At 30.3% G+C, this 10,363-nt stretch overlaps 1 protein-coding gene across 1 annotated transcript in view; it reads right to left on the bottom strand.

Annotated features, from left to right (window-relative positions):
• Positions 1-9,100, bottom strand: part of LOC117169330 — a 36,093-nt gene extending 26,993 nt beyond the window's left edge. Inside the window, exons 1-3 of the mRNA XM_033355663.1 lie at positions 8,799-9,100; positions 2,319-2,552; positions 2,037-2,202 (exon numbers count right to left, since the gene is read on the bottom strand). Coding sequence (XP_033211554.1) covers positions 2,037-2,202; positions 2,319-2,533 — 381 coding nt within the window. The 5' untranslated portion in view covers positions 2,534-2,552; positions 8,799-9,100. The remainder of the gene's footprint in view (positions 1-2,036; positions 2,203-2,318; positions 2,553-8,798) is intronic.
• Positions 9,101-10,363: the final 1,263 nt, after the last annotated feature.

Here is a 10,363-nt window from a genome sequence, read left to right on the forward strand (position 1 = left end):
GTTTCAGGGAATGCGCTCTAGGGTGTCCTTCGATTGCTACAGCAACAAGAATTCAAAAACGTATACAAAAAATTGTTATTAATTTTTTTTCTGATGCTTGGCCCCATATATTGTACGTGCTCTTATTGCAGCCGGCCCCTCAATTCTATATAAAATTAAACATTTACAACATTATACAACGTTGAAACAAAAAAGCTCAAAAAATTCGAAGGAATATCATTTGTAGGAAAATGATAATCAAAATCAAATAAATATACATTTTAAAGAAATTTGATAGAAACCTTATAATTACATATTTCATATATTTTAGAAATAATATTTCTTTCAGCAAAAAAAAGTATTTTAACTCTTCGAACATTTTTGTTTTAACTGTAAACATGTTGCACCATGCAAGAAATTTTTTTTACAATAATGGTGATAAGTTGGTGCGACTCTCTACAAATTTACTTTAAAAATGATCCCAAGAACACTGGACCATTTTGATTATGTTAAACTTTAGTTAAAATGTCAGAGTTGAAAAATGAAATGGTTTAGTCGCCCCGAAAATTTGGGACGACTAGCCAAGCTTCTGACAAATATTTGACTACTCATCCCGAATTTCGAAACGAGACATTTTGTTTTATAAAACACTGACAATTCCACTTTCTTTATAATCTCTTCTGCAAAAAATGGAGAAAATGAATGAATCATGGTTCTATTTATTGACAATGCTGATAGCTTTAACCTGTTCAGGAGGAGAAAAATGTAACTCGCATATAATTACTATTAAAAGAACTTAAGCAATCATTGATCAACAGGCGTTGTCATACTCGTGATCAGTAATGTAGTTTCGATTAATATTTATTACTTATCGCTTTAGACTGTGAATGAGGATAAGTATGGCACGTGACAATATACAATTGCAAATTACAAAAATTCTTTTGGAATGTTTGCGAAATCTTAGCTTGTGAAATCTTTTGACATTCTGATGTATTTTGAAACATTTGACATCCTTGTGAAATCTTTGAAATCCTACTGAAACTTTGAAATATGGTGTAGCGTACACCAGGGATATGATACGATCTATCCTGTATCTTGAAAAATTCACACTGTGGCTTGTCCAAACCTAACGCTGCGCTCGTCACTTTATCCGTATATTTTTATAAATAATGAAATTAAATTGAAAAAATTGACTAATTTATAATAAAAATTATTTTAAGAAATTTTAATATACTTGAAATTTTATAACAATTAAAAAACATTTACTCTTGATTGCAGAGGAAAAGTAGCGAGTAATGACGATCGCAGCGCCATACAGCCTTTGGTCACTCAATGCTTTAAAATTCAAGGACAAAAGTCGCCGGTGGCGCCTCATAGCGGTATTTCGGATTCCTAAGATCGTATTATTAATAATAATAATAATTTTTTAATTAATTAAAAAGGTAAAGCAAACAATGAGAAAACAAAAAATAACAAAAGAAAAGATATAAATAGTGATTCCAATAATTATTGATGAATTTCTAATTATTTTTCTCTTGGTTTTTTAATAAAATCATGTTTTACAAATAACTAAATAAGTAAAATAATAAAATAATATTTTGAAGTTTCTAGTGGTAATTATTTTAAACTTTTAGGAAAATTTGCAAATGTCATTGTATAAACTGTACACTAGAATCGGTTGGCTTCAATTCACTGCAAACCGATTTGCCCATCTATAGGAAAATGATGAGATTACTCTCGACACGTTGATGGACAATCTAACACATAACACTTTCGTTTGTCAATTGGAATCGGTCGGGTTTTCGTGGTTAAATTCGCGATGAAATGAATAAATGTCAAAATCAAAAAATTAAAACAAAAGACGTGGAAAGGAAATCCCGCAGCGCTGTCTAGCGGTGTCACAGAGTAGGATTGTATTTCCTTTTCCCGCCACAGGTACGGAATTTCGGAATGGCCTGGCATACTTCTGGTGTACACCCGAAAAATGAGTGACGAGTGGTCAACCCCTCGAAGGGAATTAAATTTCAGACAATGTAGTATTTGTGTTCAACACTTACATGTTCTTTCAAATTTCCCTGCTGTTGCTTCGACTTTGTGTGTGGAAGCCGAGCGCCCCAGTCTCCGCCCATTAATTTCTTATACGTTTTCTCGTAATTTTGGGTCTGAATGAACTCCTTGATAATCTTGCGAAGTTCTTCCTTGTTCGCCTTCAAAGGTCTGTACCTGTGGAATAAAGAAAACGACATTCAGAGTTATGTTCAGGCTGTATTGGAAAATATTCGAAGAAATTCGAATATTTCGTGAAGACATAAGCACTTTTGAAACGAAAGAGAATTAACCTGATGTTCATTTTATGTGTGGTGAATCCTAAGTACGGATCCAATATGAGGGAAGTAGCTAGGTCATCGTTATCAGAGAGTTCTTTGGGCGTCATGCCCCCACCGTTGGTACCTATAGTAGGCTGCATTTTGGTATTAACAGAGCCGCCCAGTCGCCGCTCCTGCTTTCTCGCTACAGCTGCCGAGCCCTGAACCGACAGGCAGTCTACCACCATTCTGCAATCTGTGCATTCACTAGAAATAAAATAATTTTTTAATATTTTTTCAGCCGACTCTGATGAATCAAAATTTACATTTAAAGAAATAGTCCGCTTTAAAAACATGTTTGCCCACTACATATGCGGAGCTTTCGCATGCAAAAGGGCCCTTAGGGCCGGCTATAGTTTGTGAGATATTCGCGTTTTTCTAAGTTGAGGTCAAAATTATTATTTGTGGGTTTGAGTGGGGGATTAAACTGGGACCTACAGTGAATTGCCTGGGACTATTCTTATATCCAGATAGTAACCGGAAGTACGTATTCACCATGTTAAGCGATAGATGGTGCCCCTTGCGGCCGGAATATCAGAATCAAATGCAGTATCAAAACAACGGATTAAAAACATTGCAGAATTTATTAGTTGTTTATTTTAAGAAAAACGATGGTAAAATGGATGTGAAATATTGCAGAAAAAGAATATAAAAGTATAGCTTAGTTGCTGTAAAAGCAAATCATCAGACACTGGTGTTATTTTACACAGATTGCCTAATATACCAGATATTTGTGTGCAGTGGACTAAGAGTATCAACATAACAAAACAACATTAACATTACTTTTTTCATCTATCAAAATTTTTGCTTTTTCTTCAGCTATAACAACTTTCACCTCATGAAGAAGACTCCTGTGCAACTCTGTTGTTTTTACACAAAGAAACATTATGTATAACCTATTTTCAGTTTCTCCAATAATTCCACAATATTAAATATGATCTGAATTTGCAGGATTTTCTCCATCTTCGAGCCTCCGCGATCCATCATCCACAAATGTTAGAATATCCGATAAATTAAGTATAACATTTATAATGACGATTACATGTGTACGGGATTTGATAGCAGAAATTTGAATGAATTGTTTTGATACTAAATTTGATTCTCTTCTTCTCGCCGCTACGGTCGCCACCCATCAAACCTTTTTTCATCAAACTCATCGAGCCTTTTTTTTAAATCAAATTTTTTCATCCAACCTTTTTTTTTAATCATGGCGTTAATTTTAAACATCCTTTCACACAACAGAGCAAAAAATTGCAAAATAAATGAATTTTTAACTAAGATGGTGATTCCTCAACTGGAATAGTTGAATTTTAAACCGAAAAATTAGTTCAACTAAAACAATGAATCTTCATCTGAAATAGTTGAAAGTTTCACAAACAAGCAAAAAAATCAATGTTCAACTAAAAAATACGAATTTTCGATGAAAAATATAATTTCTCAAAAAAATTAAATATTCACCTGGAATAGTATTTTCATTTCAGTTTAAGAACAAAATTATTTTCAAAAACATTAAATAAAATAGCTCATTTTTCAACACTAGAACGAATTTTTTATAAAAACGATGAACTTCAATAAAAAAAATTAATTATCAAGAGCTTATTTTTAAATCAAGTAAATTGATTTCTAACATCAAAGATGGATTTTAAACTAAATAATGAATATTTAACTGGAATACGTGACTTTTTAATTAAGAAGAAGAATTTGGAAATAATGAAATTAACTTTTAAAAAAATCATTTTCTACCAAAAAAGTAGTTTTTTAAAAACAAAATACGTGCATTTTCAAATAAATAAATTAATTTGCAACTAAAAAGACAAATTTCAATCCAAATTGTTAAATTTTGAATATAAGAGGCTTAACTTTTAAAAAAATATTAATTTTTAACAAATAGTTGAATATTCCGCTTAAATTTAAAATTTTTAATAAGAGATGAATTTTCTATTAAAATGACGAATCTTCCAAGAACAAAATTAATTTTGATCAAAAAAATTTTTTTTTAATTATATTATAGTTCAGAAATATTTCTTCTTCGAAATAATAGTCTAAAAACTACTTAAGAACTATCTTTTTCCAAAATTTGGAAGCAGAAACTTTTAAATTGTGACGAATTTTGACTTGGATCGGATTTTTTAAAGATGTTTTATTCATTTAAACCTATGATTTCGTGCTAAAACCCGCCCTACTTCAAACATTAATCTTTTTTAATAAGCCTTGAAACTATAGGCCTCAATTTTTTTAATTGTTATAGTATGTTTAGAATAAATCCTTCTTTTCGAACCCTACTTAATGATTTATTACTTCGTTTTAAAAACCAATATAAGTATTTTTTTCAAAAATAAGAGAATAAAATTATTTAAAAAGAGATACAAATTGCATCTTATATTTACTTTCTTTTAAGCGCAGGGGGACAATTAAGTGATTTTTACAATTTAAAAGTGGATAGAAAATTAAAAAATTTATCACTATATTGGAAAAAGATAGGAGGTGCCGTTTTAATCACATAATAAAATTCCTGGTCATTTCCTAGTTCGCAAAAATTTCTACGGTAAATGGAATTTAAAAATTCAAACTCTTATATTAAAAATTACACGATTACAATTTTTATATAAACTGAATTCTTATTAAATTAGAAGATAAATTATTTTCATTTTAAATAGTTTAAAAATCTTTTTGAAGTCTTTCATAATTCTTAGATAGCTTCTAAATTTTTGGTTCGAGTTCAAAGTTCAGTTTTTATGTTTAATTCAGAATTACTGATTTTACAGGAACAACAAAATATTTCTGAATATTAGGCAATTGTTATTTTTGTTAATTAAAAATTTTGTTGGACTAAAACAATATTTTTGATTTAATGAGAGTCTTGAATTATGAATATATTCTAATGTATTTAAACATTTGTTTAAATACTAAGACTTTCGAATTGAAACAGTTCAATTTTTAACGTTGAAATATGAAAATTCTTAAATTTTAAACAGATTCCGAATCATCTTGTAAAATCCATCATTATTCACTTGTTAATCGTTAATCTATAGTCCACAAATTTGTAATTTCTTAAGTCTTTAAGACTGCATTTGAAAATTCTGTAAATGAAAAATGTACGCTTAAAAATTAAAATCCAAAATGGACAATTTGTAAGGGAAAGATCTTCGAATTATGCATTGTAAACTGAATGATATCATAATTGAAAAAGATACAAATGCAACTGATTATTTTTAAAAACTGTTGAAATCAAACTTGGGCAGATTTTTTTTCTAAAAAGTTGTAAAATACCCGGTCAAGAAAACTCGGCCTCGTGAAATTCCTGGTTTCCTAGTCCAGTGGCCATCCTGAATATGCAATAAAAAGTGCAAAGGACCTACAAATGTGAAAATTGTAGCACATCTTTTTAACGTTTAAAGTTTCTGAAGTTTAAAAAAATGATAAAAATCCATTTTATAAATATAAAATTTGCTACTTTTTTGTGTGTGAAAGTTTTCAGCATGTAAAAAAATTATTTGTATCGATATGCAGAGATTCTGAATAATTTTAAAATTATGTGTTTATAAATAAGATAAAAAGGGACATAAACAAAATGTGAGGTTAGGTTGGTAAAAATGTAACTAAGGAGGATTCTTGTAACTTCTGGCCAAACATTTCTTTCATCTTGTCTCAGAAACAGATTTAATTAAAAACAATAATAATAAAAAAATTAAATTAGATAATATTACATGATAATTACAATAAAGGAAGTATTCTCACAAAACACAAGATCCCTTCTTGCCTGCTAAGTTGAACATCTTTATATTTAGTTTTTTTAAGTAATGTAAAATACATTTATTTGCAAAAGCTTCTATTAATCTACTACAATCAATTTGAATAAGATCAAACACTACTTTGGGAAGACAAAACAGAACTATTATGGCCCAAGTTCTTGATTTTTTAAAAGTGATACAAATAAAATTTCAAAACATCAAAATTAAAACTATTTGCATGCAAAACAGATTTTTTTAGAGTGTACAATTTTTAAATAGATAAGAAGAAAACAGCAGAGATGGTAGACAATTGAAAAAAAAGATGCGTTTATAAATAAAAAAGATAAAAAGGGAAACCAGTAAAATGTGAGGTTAGGTTAGTACAAATGCAAACAAGGGAGTATTCTCACAACTAATCGTAACTCCTAATCAACCATTTATTTGATATTCTCTCGCAAATATTTTAAAACAAAAACAATATAAATTTTTTTTTTAATTAGATAATATTACATGACAATTACAATAAAATAAGTATTTTCACAAAACATAAGATTATTTCTTGCCTGTTGGATTGAAGATCTTTATATCGGCACTGTAAAAAAGTAAAACTATAAAGGCCAATTAGTTGTAATTTAAATGGTTGTAAGTAATAATTTTTACTGTTTATTTGTGCAACAAGTGGTAATGATATTATCACTATCAGTTGTCAAATTACTAGGTTGAACTTTGGAAACTATTCGGGTCACATGCAACGTAGCAAATTTACATTAATCTGTAAATTGACTGTAGATTGTAAACATACAAAATGGGAAATAATTTAACATGGACACTGCCATCTGACAAACAGAAAAACTTAATGGCGCAGAGAGAAATACTGAACACATCAATAAAGCCAGATAAGCCACAAAATAAACTTATTCATCCCTAATATATCACCAGTAGATTTTATAATGTGTCTTTCATTTAAATTTCTAATAGTATAACTGTATTGAAAGTCAATTTTTAACAATCTATAATGTAATATAAATAATATACAATACAATCTATCACTCTTTAGGTTATGTTTTCAAAGTGAATCCCGCACTACAAAAGGGTTGTAAATTCACACATCGATCATAAAAATACATGAAGAATTGTAGATGAATTACGTTACAGGTGACCCGAGAAGTAACGTGGAAATATTACTTCCACTTTTTTTTACAGTGTACTTTCAATATTAATGCAAAATACATTTATTTGCATTAAATTCTATCAATCTGCTAAAATTACTTTCAATAATACCAAATATGAATTTCAGAAGACAAAAAAAACTATCATGCACTGAGTTCTTAAGTTTTCGAAAGTGTCTTTCAATAATACTGATAAATATAAATTTTCAAATTCAAATAAAAACTATTAGCGTGTAACATACTTTTTTCAGAATTCAACATTTTTTAAATAGAGATCATACAGCCAGCAAATGTTTAGGATAATTTAAAAATGTTTTTATAAAAAATATAATAAGGGAAACGAGTAAAATTTGAGGTTAGTTAGGAAAACTGCAAATAAGGGAGGGTTCTCAGAAATTGTGTCAAGCATTTCTTTAACCCATTTAACCTACCCTCAGATATATTTTTAAAAAGAAACAATAATAAAATATGACTTTTTCGAATTTACAAATAATATTATATGATAATTACAATAAAAGAAATATTCTCACAAAAGACAACATTATTTCTTGCCTGCCAGGTTTAACCTTATATTTTTTTAAATTATTCTAAACATTATCTAATGTCAAAAGTCCACATTTATAATTATTATTGAGTAATGAAAGTAACAGTAAATACTATAAGTAAAAGATAACTTCCGAGATTGTAAGTAAATATTAATCTAAAGATTCTCATCAAGCTAGTAAATCAGTGTCATCTGCTTCAGAAAAAAATTTTAATCATGAATATGGAATTCATAAATATCTTGCAACTTATTTAACACAAAAAATCACAGGCTTATGAAAAAAAGATCAAAAATTAAATTTAAATATGAACTCATTGGATTAAAAATCAACTACGGATCAAAGATCTACGAAGTTTTCAAATTTGAATTCTGTTCACAAACCGTAACCTGCATATGAGCACAAATTAATTTTTTTAGAATTGTTAAGTCCAAACAAGGAGTTAAAATTTAGAATCGTTGCGAACAGATTTTAATGCTGTACAAAGACTGAATTTTTTTACAGCTATATCCAGATATGCAACACATATATTTCAGATTTTCCCATGCATCCTATTGACAAGGCAACAAATAACACACTTCAATCTTTCATCAAACTTCACAAAGCAAACGCGCGGGTTTATACCATGGCACCCTGAAACTAAATGGAAAATCAAGTTCGCTGTTGTTCCAGGGTCAAGTTCTGAGCCATCTCGAGATGCAAAACACTTTTGAAAAAAAAACTAACGGTTTGAGGGCGTGTTGGTTTGTTCTCACAAGGATTCGGGCTGAATCGATCGGTGAAAAAAATATGCATAGTTTCCACCAGGACAATTTCGCGATGATTTTGAAAACATTTGATACTTTTTGTCAATTTGACACAGGGATCTGGCTATCACGTCCCCGATACTAATGGCCGCAGACGAAGCCAATGCGAAACGACTTTACTTCGAAAATGCAGACGACCCTGGAGCACTCTTGCCTCATAAAAAGAGGTACGGAAATTACGATGATCAAATATTCTGATGCTCACCATGAATACCCGCTCCGAACAACACAATTTTCGCATTTTGCTAACGATAGTTGACTTTTTCGCTCTGCAAAGACGACGCGCTCTGACTTAGCATGGCAGATTGACTACCTTTTCGCGAGTAACTTGGAAGACCACGTTCGATTATTGAAAAAATGGACGGATATGAAACTCGATACCGGGATTAATTGTCCAAGTAAACAGGAAAACGAAATAGGATCACTTGATAATGAATTAATATGAAAAGAAATCTTGTTTTGGGCCTACACAAAGTCGCGTACGCCTCTGTCGTATGCATACTCCATTACTCTAGTGACTAATTACTCCATTACGCCAAGCCGAATTTTGGTTGAATAATTTCGGAGAAAGGCAAATAATTAAGATAATTGAAAATGTTTTAGGTTTTTAAGAATTATTTGCATTTTCGAAATGTCATTTTAGATGTTTTTGAGAAGTTCTTTAGTCTTTTTTCGTTTACGAGTTGACCTAGGGACTTTTGGTACCTTTTTTGAAGTTGTGGCAGCATGGGCGTACCGGCGATTGCTTCGCAACGAAGCGTCAAATTCCAATGGCGCGAAATCTCACAGTGTCAAACTGTCAACTTCGTTGAATTTTTTATTCTGTTGATTCTGTGTTTTAACTTGTCAGAAATTGTTAGGTTTGGAAATGTAAACGGGATAACGATTAATGAACGAGATATTCACATGACTGAATTTAATTACTTTCTCTGACTGTGATATTTAAATATTATAACCTTTCATTGTGTTTAACTTGAAAAATGTTAATTAATTGACTTTTAATTCTTTTATGATCAGTTATCGGTGTTGAAATTTGAAAAATTCGAAGTTTTAAATTCTGTAAATTCTAAATTTCAAAGGGACTTTGGGAATTTCATGCAAAGTTTAGTGCCAGTGGCTGCAAAATGTAGTTGATATTTTTATTGAAGAAATTCGGGTATACTTTCGAAAAGGTCACCCAAGATTGATAATTGGATTCGGGGTTCCTTTTGCATCCCAGTTGAAAGTTCAAAAGAATTTTCAGCGTAGGTCATTACAAACTAAGTTATTAACAATTTTTTCAAGTCTCGAAAAATGTCAGATTTAAAAATGTTTTTCATAAAAGTTGTAGATCTCACTGAAACACAACTTTTCTTCGCGTCTGATGCCGAGGGAAATTATGTTTTATTTTTTAAAAAGTATTTAAATAAATAATAAAATGATAATGATTATTATTTATTACAAAGAAATTACAAAACTAATGTTTTGTTTCATGCATTTGTTGTCACTGTTTTCCCCTCAGCACTTGACGAAGTGAAGTTAGTTCGCGATTAATTGAAAGTGCCCAATTAAGCATTTATAGAGATATATATCTCACGCTCCCTCCCGCTACTCACACGAATCCATTTTTCCACACAAAAAACAACGCTTCCTAGTGTTGACCATTTAAAATCAGGTACGGGGACTTAGGAGCCATGCAAAAAATACGCAACATCTTTAGGGGGAGGGGGGCACCATGGCGGTTACACACTGTTAAACTTACACACACTTTTACCACAGAAAACACGTGAC

Source organism: Belonocnema kinseyi, chromosome 3, assembly GCF_010883055.1.
Source record: "Belonocnema kinseyi isolate 2016_QV_RU_SX_M_011 chromosome 3, B_treatae_v1, whole genome shotgun sequence".
Classification (NCBI taxonomy): domain Eukaryota; kingdom Metazoa; phylum Arthropoda; class Insecta; order Hymenoptera; family Cynipidae; genus Belonocnema; species Belonocnema kinseyi.